The sequence below is a fragment of the Sturnira hondurensis genome, unplaced genomic scaffold (assembly GCF_014824575.4).
Source record: "Sturnira hondurensis isolate 20B ecotype Veracruz unplaced genomic scaffold, ASM1482457v3 Scaffold0009434, whole genome shotgun sequence".
Lineage (NCBI taxonomy): Eukaryota > Metazoa > Chordata > Mammalia > Chiroptera > Phyllostomidae > Sturnira > Sturnira hondurensis.
This window is the reverse complement of record NW_028082065.1, coordinates 450-23,890: the sequence shown is the minus strand read 5'-3', so window position 1 is coordinate 23,890 and position 23,441 is coordinate 450. Positions and strand designations below refer to the sequence as shown.

The window sequence follows — 23,441 nt, the reverse complement described above, 5'->3', positions numbered from 1 at the left end:
GCTGTACTTTACATCCTTGTGACTATTTTGTAATTGCCAATTAGTACTTTTTAAGCCCTTCACCTTGTCCACCCATGTTCCTAACACCCCTCCCACGTGGCAGTCATCATTTTGTCCTCTGTATCTGTGAGTATGCTTCTGTTTTTTGTTGTTAGTTCATTTTGTTCTGTAGATTCCACAAGTAAGTGAAATTATATGATCCTTGTCTGACTGTCTTATTTCACTTAGCCTAATACCCTCTGGTTCCATCCATGATGTCACAAAGGGTAAGATGTTGTTCTTTTTGATGGCCATCTTGCTCCCCATTTTTACATTACCTTTATTCATAGTAGTTTTACCTACAAAAGAAACTTACAGTTTATTTCTTTATTTCTGACCCGAAACCCTTCTTGTGTAGTGCTTTCATTCCACTAAAGAAACAATGACAATAAAGGAAATTACTAAAGTCCATGGTGTGTTAGAAGATTAGAAAGTGCTATGAAGACAAACGAGCATGATGAGTGGAGGCAGGAGGGCTAGGGTGTAAGTCCTACATGGGGATAAGTTTGGGCTTTATTAAACTAAACATTAGAAACATGGCTGGATATTTGCAGTTTTGGGAAACAATAGATAAGAAAGGGGAAATACGTGATTTATATCTCATTTTCTTCAACAAACAGAAACTGAGTTATGATTAAAGTTATATTACCTTTTCCTAAGGAGGGTTTTTTTTTAACCTATCAAAACGATATTGCACAAAACTTAAACTGGCTTTGCTTGAAGGGCCATTGTTCACTTCATTTTAGGAAAAGAGGGACTTTGGGAATTCTGCCCTCTGCCACCCAGCAGTCAGAAACTCAGCCACATTTCACACTTGTAATCTTAGCCTGAGGCTAAAGTGGTTTTATCTTCTAGAAGGAAGCATACAATGCAGGTGCCATTTGCCTTTGGAGAAAGGTGGTTGGTCTGCTTTGTGTTCTCAGCAAGTCTTTCATTCTTCTCAGCAACAGAACACAACAGTGTGAGCTGTTTAGGGTGATCAGGCCATGCCTGACTAATACAGAGTTTGAAGACTGCAAGTTGCATGTGTGTTGTGGGAAATGCCGTATTTTGGATTATGGAAGAATAAAAGGACAACAAATATGAGTAAAGTGAAAGGGAGTAGATCCAGTAAGGACAGTTGGGAGGATGTTAGAGACACAGGTGGTCAACAGGCCATTTATCAGGATGTCTGACAAGGTTCACAGTGTGAAATAAGAATACAATTAGGTGATTCCAACTTGGCAAAAAGGATACTTTTTCTGAAAATAGTTGCAGAGCCAATTTTCATGTCTCTGTTTCTCAGGCTGTAGATGAAGGGGTTTAACACGGAGGGGGACTACTGTGTACATCAGAGGGACAACCATGTCCTTGTCAGTGGAGTTGCTTCATGAGGAAAGGTACAGAACCAAAATTATCCCATAGAAGAGAGGCACCAGAAACAGGTGAAAGCCACACATGGACAAGACTTTGCAGTCTCTTTGGTAGAGGGACCCTCAGAATAGAGGCTCCAATGTGGCCATAACAAAGCAGGATGCCACTCAATGGAAAAATGACAATCATAGCCCCTTCAGTGAATATGACCAGCTCAAGGACAGCTTGAGTGGAATGGAGACACAACAGAAAAAGTGGGGAATGATATTATCAGCACAGAAGGACACCTGGGTAAGTAGGCGGTGTGTAACAGGGCACTGCCACAGGAGGTAATCCAGGAAACAGCCACAAGCAGTGTACACAGCCTCTCGCTCATGATACTGGTGTAGTGTGGAGGGTGACAGATGGCCACATACCTGTCATATGCCATCACTGCCAGAGGAAAATTATCAAGACAACCAAAAAATACAACTGAGAAATAAACTTGGGTAGGAAATGAAGAAGGGATGAGTCTGCATGGTCATCAGCATTTTAGGGACAGTGACAGACAAGAAAGAGACATCAGAGGTATCCTCAGTGTTTACTTATTTGCTGAATGTTTGGACACATGCGAAGTAGTTCAGAATTTTGAACTTATATGCGACACTGTTAATGACACACTAACTACAGCTTTAGACTTTGTTTCCAGTTTCTTGTTTTTTTTTTATTGTAAAAGTATATAGACAAAATTCTGGTTTCAAGAATTACTAGGGTAGTTACATTTTTTCCCTATTTAGTCTAGTTATGGTATTAATTTAAGATACACTTCAGTTCATTTATCTTCTTGATTCTATTTTGCTTCATGTACGACCTTTTCCATTTGTATTCTACTGGCAAACCAGAACATGGTCATAACTACACTAATGATTATACTCATCTCTCATCACTTCTGTCCACTTTCTCTGGGTAAAGCACTTCATTAGTTTCTGATTTATACTTCCTGTGGGTTTCTTTGGTCAAGTAGGAAGACATATGTGTATTATATTTGCCCTTAAATTCTACAAAAGTTTCTTTGGTCTGAGTGCCATTTGGCACATTGGTTGTTCTTATTTAACAATATGTCCAGATGTTTCTCCATATTTATTTATAGTTATCTGTGTTTTCATTCTTTCACAGTTGCAAATTACTGAGTTTCATTGATGCTCTGTAGAGTTTTCTTCAGGGGTCGTAAAATGAGATATCGGTGATGAGTCTCATAAATGCCACTGAATTGTGTATCTTACAAGGCGAAAGTGGTCAATGTCCTGTTTTGTATATTAAACTTTACTTAAAAACTAAAACAGAAGTAAGAGGTAATTTCTGCATATGGCACAGAATAGAATTATAAAATAATAACAATGTATGATAAGTTATTAGAGGGGTAATGGAATATCAATTATATATAATTAATCAAAAGGGAGCAATACAAAAGAGAATAAATGTGAAACAGGTGTATCCCAAAGTTGTAGGGAAAATATAAATTCAAATGCATTATGATTACTTTAGGTGTCAATAGAGAAATAGCTCCAGAAATAACAATTGTTCTTGTACATAAGAAGAACAAAGTCTAAATTTACATACACCATTGAGAAGAGGACACCTCACTGACAATTCAGACACAGAAAAGTCTAAAATGATGGGAAAAAGTGTCATGTAAAACTGCACATGAGAAAAGCTGCATCTTTACTAGATATACTAAAATAATGCATATATCTATATCTGTTTATGCATCTATGCCTGCAGATATAAAGTATCGATATTAATATGAGAAATAGATGAGATATTAATATAGGATGCATTGATAGAAATATCTCCTAATTCTATAGGAAGTAGTGTGCTTTGAGTGCATTTTTAAAAAGGCTCTTTCTCTTCGATTAAAAGTTTTGCTTTCTAGCACATGTGAATTTTCATAGTATAATTATTCTGATCATGGCTGATTGCAGTCAGCTAGCATGATGTCATTGAATGTGAGTTGGGAAGACATGTGCGCAATGAACCTGAAGCTGACAAAAGCCAGCATAAATTCAGTTCAAAAAAAAGGTAAGTTCATTAGTAGCAGATTGTGACACTATATCAGTATGTCCTTATAAAACAGTATTAAAATACATAAGCAAAAGCTGACATATCTCAGTGGAAAAAAGACAAATTCATAGTTAAAACTGTGCAACATGGTTTGCAAAAGATTTTGCATATACCTTATAAAAGATGATGAATAAGTAAAAAATATTATTTAGGAATAAAGAATTATAAACAATCCAAGTAGCAAACCTGACCTCATTGACATATTACCTTCTTTAACCCAGATGACAAACATTCTAAGGCCTGCTTTATATCTCTGTTCCTCAGGCTGTAGATGAAGGGGTTCAGCATGGGGGTAACTACTGTATACATGACTGAGGCAATTATGTTTTTGGAATCCCATGATGAGGACAGTAAGTAAACACCAACAAGTGTCCCATAAAATAAAGACACCACAAAGAGATGGGAGCCACAGGTAGAAAAAGCTTTCAAGAGTCTCTTAGTGGAGGGAGCCTTCAGGATGATGGTTCCTATACGGATATATGAGCCCAGAATAATAGTCAAAGGCAGGGCAGAAAGCACTCCTCCCTCAGCAAAGAGGACCAGCTCATTGAGGGAGATGTCTGAGCAGCTGAGCTTCAGCAGCACAGTGAAGTCACAGAAGAAGTGGGTGATGACATTGTTGGCACAGAAGGACAGTTGGACCAAGAGGATGGTGTGCAAGAGAGCACTACCACAGGAGATGATCCAGGATCCAGCCACCAACAGTGCACACAGCTCCTCTCTCATGATGCTGTTATAGTGTAGAGGGTGACAGATGGCCACGTACCTGTCATATGCCATCACTGCTAGAAGGAAATTGTCAAGACCACCAAAAACTAAGAAAAAATACAACTGAGAAATGCATCCCACATAGGAAATGGATTGTTGCTGTGTGTGCATATTCATTAGTGTCTTAGGGGCAGTGACAGATGACAGAGAAATGTCAGAGAAGGCCAAGTGGCTGAGGAAGAAATACATGGGTGTGTGCAGGCGGGAGTCCAGCCTGATGAGCAGGACGATGAGCAGGTTGCCCAGCACTGTGGTCAGGTACATGCCCAGGAACAGGGCAAAGAACAGGCCCTGCTGCCCTGGAGGGATGGGGAGCCCCAGGAGGAAGAACTCAGATGCGCTGCTCTGGTTCTCAGGCCTCATGCTGCTCATCTCTCTGCTACAGAGGAGGAAGGTTTGGGACTCTCAGGATCCTGGAAATATAACCAGGACCATCACATCTCATACTGTAATTTTCTGAAAAAATCATGAAATTTTATCCATAAACATTAAATTTTTGTACTAGTAAATGTATGCATCTCTGCTGTGGCTCAGTCTGCTTCTAGGAAAACACTGAGCCCAAAAAGCAGTCAACAAGACCTCACTGCACAGAAGCAGGAGGTGTTTACCATTTCATGTAGCCATTACTTATTGAACACAGTCTGTGTGGGGACCTCTGCTAAGGACTCAGATGCTATAGTGAACAAGAAAAGCACGGTGCCCATTTCTAGGAGTTTACAGCTCAGTGACCATGGCGGGACAATTTGTTCACTGGTCTGGTGAATATACAATTCACTGCAGGAGAGTTGGAAAATGAGCCCTGAAAACTGGGATGAATTTTGTCCGCCTTAAGTAAATATGAGACTCCAACACTGAAGAGATGTTGGAACAATGTGACACTCTGCCTGTGAACCTGCTAAGTCCCATTGGCCTACAGCTGTAACCTGAGGGACACTCTAGGAAATGGTGGCCTTTTAAAGCCACTTGATGCCACTATAGCTCTGAAACCAGAAAAGTCCACAAACTGCCTTTCATAACAGTGCTGAACATTTTGATGAATATTTGGGTACTGGAGTGAGGACTTCACCAGTGTTCCCTAGTTATATCCACTCATCAGCCTTACATTCCCTGATGATACAACCACTTCACAGCTGCAGTAAGAATTTGTGGTCTTTCACCTATTTCAGCTTTTAAGAAATAGAAACATGAACTCTGTGGGCACAGAGCAGTATAGTGGTGGGCAGAATGGTAAATCGTTGTGTTTATCTGTGTTTATATTACATGTGATATATAATATATAAATGACATATATGTGTTTTAATATTCTATACATTACAATTGCCAAGTATTAGCTGCTTCATGGGGTTCAGTGTAATGTATCCATTTAATCAGCACCCATGCTCTAAACCACTTCACATGGAAACTTCCAACTTGTTGCCTAGGGAGCCAAGCACAATATATTATTTTAGAGCCATAAGGACTCAAATTTGTACAAAATTCTCTCAGTCACATGACTAATTTTGTTCCTTCACATTTGTATACATTTCAAGCGAGAAAAATTCTCCAATACATGCAAATTTTTATACAATAAAGAATTATTAGAGGCCTCTCTAAGATTCACAAGGAAGTGTAATACTTTCCATTTTATAGAGGTAAACTGAGGCCAAGGATTTAAATAACTTTCCAAATTCACCACTATTTGAAGGTCATTCTGCCCAGTAACTTCTCACAGCTGGATGCCTGGATTTTCTTTTGCCTGGGATGTTTAGTAAAAATAAAGAGCTGCAAATTCTGATTTGCAATTCAGTCACAATCAGGTACATGAGTATGACAGCAGGTCTGTTTCCAGACACAGGACATGATTTGGAGTTTGGTTCTCTCAGCTAACAGTGCCCCAGGATGAGGGCACTTAAAGAAAAATTAAGGTCATCGATGCAGATCACACACACACAGTGCTGATTTGTGAATATTACTTACCTGTTACCAAGTTGCTACCGTAAAGGAAGGAGAGCTTATAAACATACATGCACATGCATGCAAGTCATCAGAAACACACAAATCACCTGCAAAGACACTCACAATGCACATCAGCACACCTGACTCATGACACACCCAGTAAACAGCTCACCACATATACACTAACACTACACATGTGTCACCAAAAATACAGAAGGCGACAAACAAAAAATATCTCACAAGAAATGCACATGAACAGCACATATGCACACCTAGGAACATACTCACCACACAAGCAGCACACATCCTCCTATTAAAAATGAAGGCATGCATCTGCCCTTCTGACCCATCTCCTTCCTGGTGGAATGCCATCAGCCTGGGGTAGGTTAGCTTATTCAGTCACAGGTGCACTCATTAAACCACCACAATGTGGTGTGCACATGGTAAACCACAAAGCCATGCACATGGTCATACAACAAGCCAATATACAGAGAAAATGAAACAATACAGCTTCTGACCTCACACACCAGTGTGTCACCCACAGACACAGCTTGCACGTGCACCAGCACATGCTGCTGAGCAGAGGTGTGACCCTTCTCTCACCTGACCTTGGCTCCTCTGAGGTCAGGCATCTTCTTGCCCAGCACCAGAACCTACAATGTCACCTCCAATGCTCAGCTGTGTTGCAAGTACTTTCAGTCACAGGCATGAATCAGGAGTCCCTAATCACAGGCAAGAAGTCAATAACTTGGTGTCCATGGGCTAAAACAGGGCCAGGTTAGGTCTAACTCAGGAAGAGTCAGGCTGTGAGTCAGATACATGTACACACACGTTTGCACACAAATGCAACTATCAATCACAATGTACACACGCATATACAGTACCTGAAGACTCACAGAGACACACACACAATCATGAACTTAGAGTCTTATCCATGAATCAAACATCACACAGGCAGATCTATCCATCAGTGCAGACATCCAGGCTCTCTGACCTGCGCTCATCTTTGGTGAGTTGAGACACCTTCTGCTCCAGCCTTTTGCCCAGGTCCTCAGGTTTTCCTCAGAAGTCCTAACATCCACACAAATAGAAGAAACATTGGGGTCTTGGCACTACTACAGACTTCCATTTTCTTTAAGCAGCTCCAGAGAAACGAATCAACAGATAACCCCTACTAATGAGACACTGAAACCCAGTCCCCAAGCTTCTGAATAATTCTGCCTGCCGTTTGGGGAGCTGGGTGTCTAAGAGCCAGAGGGACTAGAGTCCTAGGGGACAGTGTCTCTGATTCCAGTGATGCCTGGACTCCTTTCTTCTTGGCCACGTTCCAGCTGGGACAAAGGACTTCTAAACTTTTAATTTGGAAATGATTTTAAAGATAAGGAAACGTTATAAAACTGATGTCAAGGATGCCTGGAAAGGCCCTACCCTGATTGCCCAATGTTTAATGTTTTACTGTGTTTACCTTTCATGTTTCATGCTTAGATTTTCACCAGGTATACCACACTGCCTATTATAAGGAGACATATGATATTAATTTTTTCACTTGCTAGTGTTTCAATCCTTGATCAATATACTGTGGTGGTATCTACCAGGTTCTTTTATAAAGTTATCAGTGTTTTATAGTTAATATTTTAAAGGTTTTATATATTCATGTTTAGAGGGGAAGGGAAGGAGAGAGGAAGAGAAATATAAACGTATGGTTACCTTTCGTGCGTCCCCTGCTGGGAACTGGCCTGTAACCCACGCATCTGCCCTGACAGGGAATCAAACTGGGATCCTCTGGTTCACAGGCCTGCGCTCAATCCCCTGAGCCACTGCAGCCAGGGCTATAGTTAATACTTTAACCCGGTTGTTAATAGGTATCATTTGAGTAGATTTTTTGATGATATATAAACATAACTTTTTCCTTATTAGCATTTCAGCCACTATGTTTAATATCCATTGGTGATTCTTTTTTATACTTTCCTTTTTTTTCAATTATATTCTTTGATTAGGTTGTTACAGTTGTCCCAACTTTTTCCTATTTTGACACCTCCACCCAGAACCCCCTACTCCCTCAGGCCATCCCCACTCCATTGTTCAGATCCATGGGTCATACATATAAATTCTTTGGCTGCTCCTTTTCCTTTCCTTACATCCCCATCACTATTCTGTCACTACCTGTTAGTACCCAATTCTCTCACCTCTTCACCCATTTCCCAACAGTCCCCTCCAAACTGACAATCATCAGCACATTCTTCATATCCATTATTCTATCTCTCCTGTATTTGTTTGCCTAGTCTGGTTTTCATATTCAATTGTTGATAGATATGTATTTATTGCTATTTTATTGTTCATAGTTCCCCTCTTCTTCTTTTTCTTAAATAAGTCTTTTGAACATTTCATATAACAATGCCTCGGTGATGAAGAATTCCTTTAGTTTTTTTCTTTCTCTGAAGCTATTTATCTGCCTTTTGATTCCAAATGATAACCTTGCTGGGTAAAGCAATGTTAGCTATAGGACCCTGCTTTTATTGACTTTGAGTATTTTTGCCAATCCCTGCTAGCCTGCAAAGTTTCTTTTGAGAAATCAGTTGATAGTCTTATGGGAACTCCTTTGTAGGTAACTGCCTGCTTTTCTCTTGCTGCTTTTAAGATTCTCCCTTTACATTTAAGCTTTGGCACTTTAATGATGATGTGTCTCTGAGTGGACCTCTTTGTGTCCATCATGTTTGGGACTCTCTGTGTTCCTTGGACTGGCATGTCTATTTCCTTCACCAAATAATGAACCTTCTTTTTCATTATTTTTTCCAAATAGTTTTTCAGTTTTTTGGTTTTTTCTCTTTTCTTTCTAGCACCCCACATGTGAATGTGGAACATTTGAAGTTGCTGCAGTGGCTCCTTAAAGTACCCTTACTTTATTTTTTGATTCCTTTTTCTTCTTGTTGTTTTTTATTTCCTTAAGTTCCAAATCACTGATCTGATTCTCAGCTTCATCCACTCTGCTATTGTTTCCCTGGAAATTGTTCTTTATCTCAGTTAGTGTATCCTTTGTGTGTGACGGGTTCTTTTTTATTCTGTTGAGATTTTTACTAAGTTTCTTGAGCAGCCTTTTAACCAGTATTTTGAACTCTGCATCTGACAGAGTGCTTATCTCCATTTTGTTTAGTTCTTTTCCTGGAGTTTTATTCTGTTCTTTGATTTGGGCCTTGTTTGTTTGTCTACTGATTTTGGCAGCCTCCATGTGTTTGTTTCTATGTGTTAGGCAGAGCTGCTATGACTCCCTCTCTTAGTAGAGTGGCTTAATGTTGTAGGTGTCCTGCAGGGTCCGGTAGCACAGCTTCCCCTGTCACCCCAGATGGATATTCAAGGTGTGCTCTTTGTGTGCCCTTTGTGTGGACTGAGTATACTCTCTTCTTGTAGTTGAGCCTTGGTTGTTGCTGGCAGGTTAATGGGAATGATTTATGCAGGCCAGTCACCTGCAGGGATTGGCTGTGATCACTTACCATCAACCTCCAACCTTTGTGGAGGGATCAGCTGTGCAGGAGCAAGGAGATGGTGCTCTGACATGGTTTGTAGCTGTCCACTGGATGCATAGGCTCTGAGGTTTCTCATGTGGTGCAAGACAAGCTTAGCTGCCTCCTGTGTTCTGCCTGAAGCTACTGTGCAGGAGGTATAATGCAATTTGAGATGACTGCTACCTGTGCTGGGATTGGAGTTCCCAGGCAAAGGTGATCTCTGAATCAAGGCTGGCTGCTGCTAGTGCCAGGCCTTGGGCCACTTAGCAAGAGGTATGGGGAGGGGGGTATGGTAGCTCTCTGAGGCTGGCTATTGCTGGTTTGAGTTGATTAGGAAGGTGTGAAGCATGAGCCAAGACCAGCTATCCCTATGGAAAAGCCACTGTTAACAGCTTGGTTGGGCCCATTAGTTGGGTGAGACGGATTGTCAGGGGATCTCTAGGACAGGGCAAACAGTGTAAGGCAGGTTGATGGAGTCTCAGATATGGCACCCAGGGGTGAGCTGTGTGGCTTTGTGGAGGGAGGATTCAGAAGAGGGACAGTTGTCTCTGCCTGCCTTGTTGTCTGGAAGAAAACTGTTCCCCAGCTCTCATCTTGATGCCAGACACTTCAGTTTCTCCCAGTATGCCACTGGTGTCTGTCAAACTGCTAACACAGTGCTGGAGCCCAGAGGGAGTGAGTCTAAATCTGTATGTGTTTTCTGTAAGAGGAAGTGCTTGGGACTCTTGAAGTTTCTTCCCTCAACTCAATGTCCACTGATGTTTGCAGACAGAGTTATGGAAACTTGTCTTCCTGTCACTGGAACTCTGGGCTGGGGACTCTTAGGGGGCTGTTGTGCGGCTAGGACTTCTCGCCCCCGAGATATTCCTCTCAAATTTTTATCCACCAGATGTGGATGTAGCCCCAGCCTGTTCCACATTCCTGCCTCTTATTCTAGTCTGGATGGATGTTGTTTCTTTAATTCCATAGTTGTCGGATTTCCACTCAACTCAATTCCTGACAGTTTTGAGTGATGGTTGTTCTATAGTTTATTTGTAATTTTGATGTGGTTGTGCAAGGAGGAGAACTGTGTTTACCTATGCCACCATCTTGATCTCATTTGGTTATTCTTCTATGACAAGATTATCACAAATGTGATGCTCGAATTGTAATTTTACAAATAGTATCTGTTCTTGTATGTTTATTAATTGTGGTCTCTTATAAGAATGAAGTTACCCTTATTCTCCACTCATTTGTTTTCTATTTCTTTATATCATAAAGGACTCATGGATTTTTACGCATAATTTTCTGAGTTATAATCCATTATTGTGGTTTTTCATTTTGAATCTCTAGGTTTGTTTATTGTTTCCAAGGATTCTAAATAATATCAGAGAGGTCAATGAGAGAATATATATAAAAGGAACACAGAAAGTAAAAACTAGAAATCAAAGTCTAAATCAGTGTTTAGCCATCGGGATGGGTCAGGAGTGGGGCAGGAAGAATGAGGGATGGGTACACTGTGTGTGTGTGTGTGTGTTTCATATAAGTTTTGATCTATTTATAATTTTTAAAACCCATGATCTTGAACAGATATCCAATTCTAGTTTAACACCCGAGAGTCCTTTGCAGCTTCTCCTTTCCTACGTCCATAGTACCTTTCCTACGTCCATAGTACCTTTCCTGTGAGAGCAAGGAGTCACTCTCTTCTCCTCAGTGTTTACTTATTGGCTGAATGTTTGGCCACGTGGGAAATAGTTCAGCATCTTGAACTCATGGATGACACTGTTAATGACACACTAACTACAACTTAAGACTTTGTTTCTAGGTTGGTTTTTTTTAATGCGTGAGTTTAGACAAAATTCTGGATTCCAGAATTACTAGGGTACTTACATTATTTCCCTATTTAGTCTAATTATGGTATTAATTTAAGATACACTTAGGTTCATTTGTCTGCTTAATTCTATTTTCCTTCATGCACCACCTCTTCTATTTACTTTTTAGTGGCAAAACAGAACATGTTGATAACTACACTAATGATTTTACTCATCTCTCATCACTTCTGTCCACCTTCTCTGGGTAAACCACCTCATTAGTTTCTGATTTATTCTTCCTGTGTTTCTTTTTGCTCAAATAAGCAGACTTATGTGTATTTTATTTCTTCTTAATTTGTACAAAAATTTCAATGTTCTAGATGGTCTTTGGCACCTAGAACTGCTTCTTTCTATTTAACAATATATTCAGATGTTTCTCCATATTGATTCATAGTTATCTGTGTTTTTATTGTTTCACAGTTGCAAATTACTCAGTTTCATTGATTCTCTGTAGAGTTTTCTTCAGGGGTCCTAAAATGAGATATCGGTGATAACTCTCATAAATGCCACTGAATTATGTATCTTACAAGGCTAAAGTAGTCAATGTCGTGTTTTGTATATTAAACTTTACTTAACAAGTAGAAGGGAAATAGGAAATAATCTCTGCATACAGCACAGAAAAGAATTATAAAGTAATAACAATGTATAATTAATAAGTTAGTAGAGGGTAATGGAATATCAAAATATATATAATTAATTAAAAGGAAGGAAGACAAGCAGGAATAAATGTGAAATAAGTGCATCCCAAAGTTGTAGGGAAAATATAAATTTAAATACATTGTGATTACTTTATTTTTTAATAAATATGTATTATTGATTATATCATTACAGTTGTTCTATTCCCCCCCTTCATTCCCCTCCAACCTGCACACCCCCTCTCCCACCATGCCCCCCCTTAGTTTATGACCACATGTCTCAAGTTCTTTAGATTCTATATTTCCCCTACTATTCTTGCCCTCCCCCCTATCTATTTTCTACCTACTGTCTATGCTATTTTCTGTACCTTCTCCCTGCTTCTCCTCCTCCCACTAACCCTCCATGTGTTAGCAACCCTCCATGTTGCTAACCCTCCATGTGTTCTTCATTTCTATAGTTCCACTCCTGATCTAGCTGTCCTCTTGGTTTGCTTTTGTTTTAGGTGTGGTTGGTAATAACTGTGAGTTTGCTGTCCTTTCACTGTTCATATTTTTCATCTTCTTTTTCTTAGATAAGTCCCTTTAGCATTTTATATAATAAGGGCTTGGTGATGATGAACTCCTTGAACTTGACCTTATCTGAGAAGCACTTTATCTGTCCTTCCATTCTAAATGAAAGCTTTGCTGGATAAAGCAATCTTGGCTGTAGGTCTTTGGATTTCATGACTTGGAGTACTTCTTTTCAACCCCTTCTTACCTGTAAGGTCTCTTTTGAGAAATCCACTGAAACTCTGATGGGAACTCCTTTGTAGGTGACTATCCCCTTATCTAGCTGCTTCTAGAATTCTCTCCTTCATTTTAGTCTTGACTAATGTAATTATGATGTGCCTTGGTGTGTTCCTTCTTGGGTCCAACTTTTTGGGGACTCTCTGAGTTTTCTGGATTTCCTGGAAGTCTATTTCCTTTGCCAGTCTGGGGAAGTTCTCCTTTATTATTTGTTCAAATAAGTTTTCTACTCGTGGCTGTTTCTTTTCCCCTTCTGGTACCCCTATAATTCAGATGTTGGAACGTTTCAAGATGTCCTGGAGATTCCTAAGCCTCTTGTCATTTTTTTGAATTCTCGTGTCTTCATTCTTTTCTGGTGGGATGTTTCGTTCTTCCTTCTGGTCCATTCCATTGATTTGAGTCCCAGTTTCCTTTCCATCACTATTGGTTTCCTGTGCATTTCCCTTCATTTCAATTAGTTTAGCCTTCATATGTTCCTCTAATTTGTGACTATAATCAACCAGTTCTGTGAGCATCCTGAGGACCAGTGTATTGAGCTGTGCATCTGAGAGGCTGGCTATTTCCTGGTCTCTTAGAGTTATTGGCTCTGGGGCTTTGAGTTCTTCTTGAGCCATATTTTGGGCTGTTCGTGCCTGTTATGTATCAAGAGCAGAGCCCTAGGTGTTCACCAGAGCAGGGCAACTCAAGTCACAGGGTTGTGATGCTGTATGTGGGGTTGGGGTCAAAGAGGAGCAATGGCGGCCTTTTCTGCCGCCTCCCACCGCTGCAGCTGCAGCTGCCACCATCACTGGAGCCCACGTGTTCCATCCCACTGAGTGTGAATGTGCGACTGCAATCAGCCCTCCACTGCTGGGTTTGCCTGCTGGGGCCTGCACGGTTGGTCTCACTGTGTGTGAATATGCTACTGCGGTCAGTCTGCCCCGCACCCCGACTGGGTCCGTGCTGCCTGCCTGCCTGGGTCGGGGGATCTTTCCTGCCTGACCTTGCTCCACTGCTGTCTCTGCCCCTCTTACTGGTCCGGTTGAATGGTTCGTTGTGGTCGGACTTCCGTATACTTCAATATTCTGTTCTTTGGCTGCGTCCTTGTTTACTAAACCTTTGTTTTATTCAAACTTTGTTGTGGGAGAAGGCACAGTGTTTCCACCTATGCCTCCATCTTGGCGGAAGTCTAAATACATTATGATTACTTTAGATGTCAATAGAGAAATAGCTACAGAAATAACAATTGTTGCTGCATATAAAAGAACAAAACCCAACTTTAAATACACCATTGACAAAAGGACATCTCATTGCCAATTTGGGCACAGAAAAGTCTAAAGTGATGGGAAAAAATGTCATGTAAAACCTAACATGAGAAAAGCTGCATCTTTACTAGATATACTATAGTAGTACCTATCTAGATTTATATCTGTATATGCATCTATGCCTACAGATATCAAGTATCAATATTAATATGAGAAATAGATGAACTATTAGTGGAGGCCCTATTGCTAGGAATATCTTTATCCAAATCTATATCTATATATCTGTATCTGTATATGCATCTATGTCTATAGACATAAAGTATCAATATTAATATGATAAGTTGATGACGTCTTAATGCAGGAACCATTGCTAGAAATAACTCCTCATTTTAAGCAAAGTAGAGTGCTTTAGGCCCTGGCTGGTATAGCTCAGTGGATTGAGTGTGGTCTGTGAACTGAAGTGTTGTGGGTTTGATACCCACTCAGGGCACATGTCTGGGTTGTGAGCCGGTCCCCACTGGGGGCCACATGAGTGGCAACCACACAGTGATATTCCTCCCTCCCTTCCCCTCTATCGAAAAATAAATAAATAAATACTTAGAAAAGTAGAGTGCTTTAAATGTATTTTTAAAAAGTCTGTCTCTCCTTGGTTGAACTTTTTCTTTGTAGCACATGTGAATTTTCATAGTATACTTATTCTGATCATGGGTGATTGCAGTCAACCAGCATGATGTCATTGAATGTGAGTTGGGAAGACATGCTCACACTCAGCTTGAAGCCAAAAAAAGCCAGGGTAAAAAGTAGTTTAAAAATTAAAAAGAAAGTAAGAATTTATCTCTGCATAGAGATCAGAAAAGAATGACAAAATAATAATAATAATAAAAAGAGTGACAGAATGATAATAATGTGTGATTAGTAAGTTAGTATAGGGTTAATGGAATATCAAAATACACATAATTAATCAAGAAGAAGGAACCCAGCAGTAGCAGATCATGACACTAAAGCAGTATGTCTTCATAAAGTAGTATAAAAATAAATAAGCAAAACTGACATATCTCAGTGGAAAAAAGATAAATTCATACTTAAAATTGTGCAACAGATTTTGAAGATACCTTATGAAAGATGGTAACAGGTGAAAAATAAAACTTAGGAATAAAGGATTATACACAATCCAAGTAGCAGGCATGACCTCATTGACATATTAACTTCTTTAACCCAATTGACAAACATTCTAAGGCCTGCTTTATGTCTCTGTTTTTAAGGCTGTAGATAAAGGGATTCAGCATGGGCTAACTACAGTATACATGTCTGAAGCAATTATGTCTTTGGAATCCCATGATGAGGACAAATAGTAAACACCAGCAAGTGTCCCATAGTATAAAGACACCACAAGGAGATGGGAGCCACAGGTAGAAAAGGCTTTCAAGAGTCTCTTAGTGGAGGGAGCCTTCAGGATGATGGTTCCTATACAGATATATGAGCCCAGAATACTAGCCAAAGGCAGGGCAGAAAGCACTCCTCCCTCAGCAAAGAGGACCAGCTCATTGAGGGAGATGTCTGAGCAGCTGAGCTTCAGGAGCACAGTGAGGTCACAGAAGAAGTGGGTGATGACATTGTTGGCACAGAAGGACAGTTGGACCAAGAGGATGGTGTGCAAGAGGGCACTACCACAGGAGGTGATCCAGGATCCAGTCACCAGCAGTGCACACAGTCCCTCCATCATGATGGTGGTGTAGTGAAGAGGGTTACAGATGGCCACGTACCTGTCATATGCCATCACTGCCAGAAGGAAGTTGTCAAGACCACCAAAAACTGTGAAAAAATACAACTGAGAAATGCAATCCTCATAGGAAATTAATTGTTGCTGAATCTGCGTGTTCATGAGCATCTTAGGAACAGTGACAGATGACAGAGAAATGTCAGAGAAGGCCAAGTGGCTGAGGAAGAAGTACATGGGTGTGTGCAGGCGGGAGTCCAGCCTGATGAGCAGGATGATGAGCAGGTTGCCCAGCACTGTGGTCAGGTACATGCCCAGAAACAGGGCGAAGAACATACCCTGCTGCCCTGGAGGGATGGGTAGCCCCAGGAGGAGGAAATTGGACATGCTGCTCTGGTTGTCCCTCCTCATGTACCTCCTCTGTCTGCTGGGAATGAAAGGACACTGAAAAATGGCAAAGATTTTTGGAGTCTGATATTGGCCTCCACATTAGGGTCACTTGTTTTCTCTTGTAAAAAGAAATAACACCTTGCATTTATATCATTCAGTAGTGCTGCCAAAGCAGGCATCATACCCTCAATGCCTAGCATGATGTCTTTCAAATGACACCAGAGCAAATTCATTCTTCTTATTGTTTTAATCAACCAGGTTCCTGGCATTATGCTAATAATTGGAGATGCAAGAATAAATGGGATATGCAGGAGCTCTTCCCTTAGCTTGTCCACTCTCTGGGAACACTGGCAGGATGGACTAATGGTAAGCAAGGCAGCCAGATACTCTGTGGTGCTAGTCTGGCCCCACTGCTTTCTAGGTGGATGACTTGAGCAGCTGAATCTCTCATGACCTCACCTCATAGGACTGTAATGTGAAGATTCCAATATCACACATTTGTACACTTAATTAGAGGTTCTAATTCAAGACACATCGATATAGACACATTTTATATAGTGCCCTATATAAAATGAACACAAAACTTTAGCCATTTTTTGTATGACAGGATAACTATCCAAATAAAGCCAAGATCCAATGCAGGAATTTAATCAACAAGAGATGTATGAGAGGGTAAGATGCATGGTTGGCTGGTGCTGCCTTAACTGAGCTCTCACCATCTCAGGGGGAATTTCTAATCTCATAGCTGTCATTGGGGTAAATCCCTTTCCCTGGTAATAACATGTCAAGTCTATATTCATCTGTTTGCCAGAAAGTGAACATTACTTCAGTTCATCTCTGTCAGAAACTGGTGCCTCAAGTAGGCTCAGAAATGAGTATTCCTAGATGGCAAACACCTGAGATCACACATTGAGCACTGGGGACACTGAAGCATGGGAAGTGCCTGTGAGAATTCAGTTACCTGCTTGACCATCACTCTTTCCCAGAACTGACCTTCACATTTATAATAATTGGCATTCAATGAATACTATGTCAAAGAAATACATTATTATCACATTATTGCCCCATTAAATTTTCAGTAGTCCTAGGAGCTTCACTATATACATAATCAGGAGGAGCCAGGACCTTCGAAACTGCTATGGTCACAATTCTTTCCTGTGTCTTAAATTTATCAAAATCCTTGCTCCTCTGATCCTACTGCTTCTCCCTGTCTTTAATTATACAAAAGGTCCAGGGCCTTAAGAAATATCATTTCAGGGTTTAAGGGAGTCCTTCTGCTCCAATAACAGTTGCCAGTCATGTCCCTGCAGCCCTTTAGTTGGCAAGTGGTTGCATGTACCTTCACTTTCAGTCAACTGACAGAGTTTGTTCCATGGCTGAGAAACAGAGAAGACAGTGATTCTTTTTCTTTCATTTACTATCAGGAGTAGTGAGATTGCTTACAGAATGCCACATAGACATCGCATAGTGGACCTTGGACTCAAAGGTAGATTTTCTGATCCTCTATTCACTAGGAAGGGAATCCACCCAGTACTTCCCATGGGAGGGAAAACATTAAATGAAAGTTAAATGTTAAAATATCCACATGGTTGGGAGAGGACCTTTATATGGATATTGTTGCGAGAGTAGCTGACTGGGTAAGCAACCCAGGCAGTAACTGAGATCTCCAGCATCTCCTGGACAAACCCAGTTTGAAGGGAAGGGAACAGTGTAGAGGTGCTGCCAGATTCCTTCAGTGCCACGAGTGAAAGAGGAGACTAGGGACACCCCCTCTGTCATGGAGAAGAGAACCCACTACCAGGAGGTTGGAGAGAGAGTCTTTGGATGGGCCTGATTTTCCTGTCTTTGTACCAAGTCTCACCTCCTGAGAGGTCAGGAAATGGACAGTCAGCTGGCTCACCCTCTACAAGGCTACAGTTTCCTAAGTGCTAGCAGTGTGCCCTTAACTGAAGCACCTACCTACAAGATTCTGTAGTGTTTAATATTATTCCCATTTGACAGTGGAGGCTGATGGGCAACACAGGCCAAAGCTAAGGCCACAAAGCTATTAAGTGGGAAAAAATGCCAAGAATTCATCTACACACTTGCAACATCGGAATGAGCATTTAGTATCTTAACTATGTACCAAAATTGCAGAAGAGTGTCAAAACTACTGGGCTTCCACGGGCCCCTCTGTATTATTCAAATCACTGAAAAATGGCCCCCCAAAGAATTTCATAATGGGCTTTCTTGGAGCTGCCTTGTGGATTCTGGGTGAGTCAAGTACAGAGTCCAAATGTATCAAAACAATGTTTTTGGCCTATGTTCTTTGCATATCTAGGTTTTAAGTCTCTATTTTACACATCTTCTGTGTGAAGGAAGTCAAGGTGTGAGTTTGTTACACACGAAAGCACTCACACACTTTCACAGCTACACACTCACCAAAGGAGACATACAGTCTTCTCTCTGTAGCTTATACTCAGGGTAGGTAAATACATTCACAGTGTGAGTCAACATCACAGAAACCTCTGCACAACTCACACACCACACGCTCTCACACGTGTAATACAGTGTACAGAGAACTATCAGGCATTCTCCAACGCACACATTGTAGTTACCAGCAGCCACACATATTCAAATCACAAGTAACTCACAAGTTCTTACAGACAGCACATGAACAGTGAAACACAAGTACAATAAAGGCTCACATCACTGAGAAAGTTTCCAGCCTCCCCTGATTTACATGGGTCCTGGGTGGAGTTATTCAGTGTGTGAGCCAGCAACACATACAAAAAGTTATATAATGCACACACACACAATTGTGCCTATTTCTGAGCCCCTTCTGATATATACCAGTGCTAGGATTCTGATACCTTGTGCTTCACGCTTGTTACCTGGATCCTCACTTTCTGTGCAGCAGACTTGGGGTTAAAGGAGAGAGAGCAGACCACAGTGGCCCAAGGACCACTGCTGACTTTCATGTCTGCTCATCAACCTCAAAATGACGAGTACAAGATCTCCTTTTACCCACAGAGACCTCAGAGGGAAACATCTGCAGGTTTCTGACTAGAGTAGCAGTCTACTTGGGATGATTGCCCAAGTCCTCTGGGTCCTTGGGAAGGAGCCTGTTGGGGGTCCAGAGGGGCTGAGCTGCAACTGGAGTCACAGGAGGGCATGTCCTGAATGTCAGTTGATGCCTCAGGTTTCTGGTCAGGTCTCCAGATGAGAAGCAGGAGGGGCCCAGGTGCCTGTGGCATCTTGTCACCATTCAGCTTTTCTGCACATCAGCTCATGGCCCAGGCAGTGTGTGGGCTTCAGCAGACTCCCACAATATGAAAGAGACCTCCCCTAGAACATAAAGCCCCTTTGAAGGGGCTGCTCTCCCTACTCCTCTATAGAGTCCTGGCAGGTAGTGCCTTGACTTGGGGTAAGTTGATTGAGCCTATGCGCTCTGGAGAAAAGACTCAGGACTGTCTCCACCATTTATCAAGACTGAATACCTGAGAAACTGATCAGAGTTTTCTGAGAGTCAGGTTCTTCAAAGTGGAAATAATAAGAGTACACCCCATGTGAGTCTGAGGAATGATAAAGGAGCATGTAATGAAAGACTACTGAGTGTTGAGGGTCATCGTCAATGTCTGTGTATCCCTAAGGATCAGCTATGGCTTGAATAGGCATTTGTAACATAGAAGAAACTCATTTGTTCATTCATTCACTCATTCCCTTAAATAATTAGTAAGGTTCTCACAAAAGTAAGACAGTGATATATACTCTGGACACATAGCAGTGAATAACATAGAAATTCTTCTTGAAGAATACATGTGAAAGTATAGGGAGTCACAAAAAATGTATGCAAAATAAATGATGGGTAAATGGCAAAAGTTGCTGGGATATAACAAAAATCAGGTTTTGAGCTAGGGAGAATCCTAAATGTTCATCAACAGGTGAATGGGCAGAATAGTGGTGGTGTATCTGTGCAGTGGAGTACTACTTGACAATAAAAAGAATGAAGTCATGAGCACCAGAATGTAACATATATTGGTATGTATTACAACATAGGTGAATCTAGAATGCTTATGCCCAGTGAAAGAACACAACAGTGAGAGGATATATTCTGTATGATTCCAGTTACAGGGACTTGCAGAAGATGCAAACTAGTTGTTGTGAACAAAGCAGATCAGTGATTACCCTGGGTGACAGGTGGGAGCAGCAAAGAGGGAGCAGGGGTAGGCATGAGGAAAGCACATGATCCCAAGAGCTTGTAGTGATGGTTTCATGGGTCTGTACCTATGCCCAAACTGATCCACTTGTATACTTTAAATATATGAAATATATGGTATGTCATGTATACCTCAAAAAAGCCACGTGTTTGTTAAAGAAACAGTAACAAAATAAGTATGCTTATGTTATTCCTCTGTTGAATACCTTCCAGTGGGTTCCCAAATTACTTCAACTGAATACCAAAAACTATATTATGATGGTCAATTTTGTGTGTTAACTTGACTCATTTCGGGTACTTGCTTAATTATGTCAAACATTATTCTAGATATTTCTATGAAGGTTTTTTTCATTTTGTAGGGGTTTAACATTGTAATTAGCAGACCCCAAGTAAAGCAGACAGCCCTCCCTAATGTAGGAGGACCCCATCCAGTCAGTGGGGGCAATAGGAAAGAGACTGACCCCCAAAGAAGAGACAATATTCTCAGCAGATGCCTTTAGTCTCAAATTGCAACTTCTCCCCATGTTTGCGGTCTCCCATTCATTCTACCCTGCAAAGTTTAGACTAAGGGCCTCTATAACTGTATGAACCAATTCCTTAAATTAAATCTCCCTTCCTACACTCAGGCACACACACACACACTATCAGTTCTATGTATCTGGAGACCCTGGACTAATACACCTTTTGATACTGTGACTGTTAAATGCCCTACAGATGTGGTCTGCTGATACCTCTAAACTTACCACCTCCCATCCCTCCCAGACTCTGCTCTGTCCAGCTCCAGAGGCCCATTCAGTGTTTCCACAATGAACCAAGCACCATCTCACCTCAGACCATCTAGCTGCTGATTTTCATGCTTGCGACACTGATCCCCAGAGATCCCTATGCCTTGCTCCTGTGTCCTCACTAAGGTCTTTGTTTGGATGTTACCTTTCCAGTGAGATCTACCTGGGCCACACATGTAAATTATAAACACCCCCAGCACTCTTGCTTCCCTCCTTTTTTTCTTTATATTTATTTAGTATTTTATTTATTTATTTATTTTTTATTTTTACTTAATTCTTGTTCAAGTACAATTTTCTGTCTTGTATTCCCACCCCTCCCCACCCCAGTGCTCCCCACCTCCCTCCCATTTCTGCCCCCCATCTTAGTTATTGTCCATGTGTCCTTCATACTTGTTCATTTGACTCCTCCCCTTTTTCCTTGTGATTCTCCCCCCTCTCCCCTCTGGACCCTGTCAACAAGTTCTGCATTTCAGTGTCTTTGGTTACATTTTGCTTGCCTGTTTGTTTTGTTGTTTAGATTCCTGTTAACGGTGATATCATATGCTATTTGTCGTTCACCACCTGGCTTATTTCGCTCAGCATAATGCTTTCCAGTTCCATTCATGATGTTGCAAAGGGTAGGAGCTCCTTCTTCCTTTCTGCAGCATAGAATTCCATTGTGTAAATGTACCATAGTTTTTTGATCCAGTCATTGACCGATGGGCATCTAGGTTGCTTCAAACTCTTGGCTATCATAAATTGTGCTTCCATGAACATCGGGGTGCATAGGTTCTTTTGGATTGGTGCTTCAGGATATACTCCTGGATATATCAGGATATATCCTTCTTAGGATATACTCCTAACAGTGGAATTGCTGGGTCAAAAGGCACATTCATTTTTAGTTATCTTAGAAAATTTCATACCGTTTTCCATAATGGTTGTACGAGTCTGCAACCCCACCAACAGTGAACTAGAGTCCCCCTTTCCCCACAACCTCTCCAACACTTGTTGTTTGTTTCCTTGTTTATGGTAGCCATTCTGACTGGTGTTAAGTGGTATCTCATTGTGGTTTTAATTTGCATCTCTCTGATAGCTAGTGATATTCAGCATCTTTTCATGTGTCTCTGGATCCTCTGTATGTCATCTTGGAGAAGCATCTGTGCAACTCCTTTGCCCATTTTTAAATTGGGTTCCTCATCTTCTTTGAGTGGAGTCATGTGAGTTCTTTGTACATTTTGGAGATTAAGCCTTTGTCTGAGGTATCATTGGCAAACATGTTTTCCCAAACTGTTGCTTTTCTTTTTATCTTGATACTGTTTCCCTTGGCCATGCAGAAGCATTTAAGTTTGATGAGATCCCATTTGTTTATTCTTTCCTTTATGTCCCTTGCTCTAGGGGACGTATGAGTAAAATATTGCTGTGTGGAATATCTGAGATTTTCCTGCCATTGCTCTCCTCTAGGGCTTTAATGGTTTCATGGCTTATATTTAAGTCTTTTATCTACCTTGAATTTATTTTGGTGTATGATGTAAGTTGGTGCTCGAGCTTCATTTTTTCCCAGTTAGCTGTCCAGTTCTCCCAACACCATTTGTTGAAGAGGCTATCTTTACCCCATTTTATGTTACTGCCCCCTTTGTCAAATATTAATTGACTGTAGAGAGGTGGATTTATTTCTGGGCTCTCTGTTCTATTCCATTGGTCTATGTGCCTGTTTTTATGCCAGTACCAGGCTGTTTTGATTACACTGGCCTTGTAATACAGTTTGATATCAGGTATTGTAATCCCTCCTACTCTGTTTTTCTTTCTCAAAGTTGCAGCTGCTATTCAGGGTCTTTTCTGGTTCCATATAAATTTTTGAAGTGTTTGTTCTATGTGTGTGAAATATGCCATTGGCACTTTAATAGGTATTGCATTGAATCTGTAAATTGCTTTGGGTAGTATGGACATTTTGATGATGTTAATTCTTCCAATCCATGAACACGGTATATGTTTCCATTTGTTTGTGCCTCCCTTGCTCTCTTTCTTCAGTGTTGTGGAGTTTTCTGCATACAGGTCTATTACCTCCTTGGTTAGGTTTATTCCCAGGTATTTTATTTTTGTTTTCTTTATGTCGAATGTGATTATTTTCTTGATTTCTCCTTCTGCTGTTTCATTGTTGGTAT

General features: G+C 40.9%; 1 protein-coding gene and 1 pseudogene across 1 annotated transcript; both read right to left on the bottom strand.

The window, feature by feature from the left end:
• Positions 1 to 1,201: 1,201 nt before the first annotated feature.
• LOC118994486 (olfactory receptor 1J4-like) lies at positions 1,202 to 2,235 on the bottom strand (annotated as a pseudogene).
• Positions 2,236 to 3,668: 1,433 nt separating this feature from the next.
• On the bottom strand, positions 3,669 to 16,338 carry LOC118994488 (olfactory receptor 1J4-like). Its single transcript, XM_037057118.1, has 2 exons — positions 15,842 to 16,338; positions 3,669 to 4,624 (listed from the first exon to the last, which is right to left on the bottom strand). The coding sequence occupies exons 1-2, from the start codon at positions 16,336 to 16,338 to the stop codon at positions 3,685 to 3,687; spliced, it is 1,437 nt and encodes a 478-aa protein (XP_036913013.1). The 3' UTR covers positions 3,669 to 3,684.
• Between the last annotated feature and the right edge of the window lie 7,103 nt (positions 16,339 to 23,441).

Coding starts and splice junctions, on each gene's coding strand:
- LOC118994488 (XM_037057118.1), bottom strand. CDS start 16,338: ATGAGGAGGGACAACCAGAGCAGCATGTCCAATTTCCTCCTCCTGGGG. Junction 4,625..15,841: donor ACCATCCTCTTGGTCCAACT/GTCCTTCTGTGC, acceptor AGAGATGAGCAG/CATGAGGCCTGAGAACCAGA.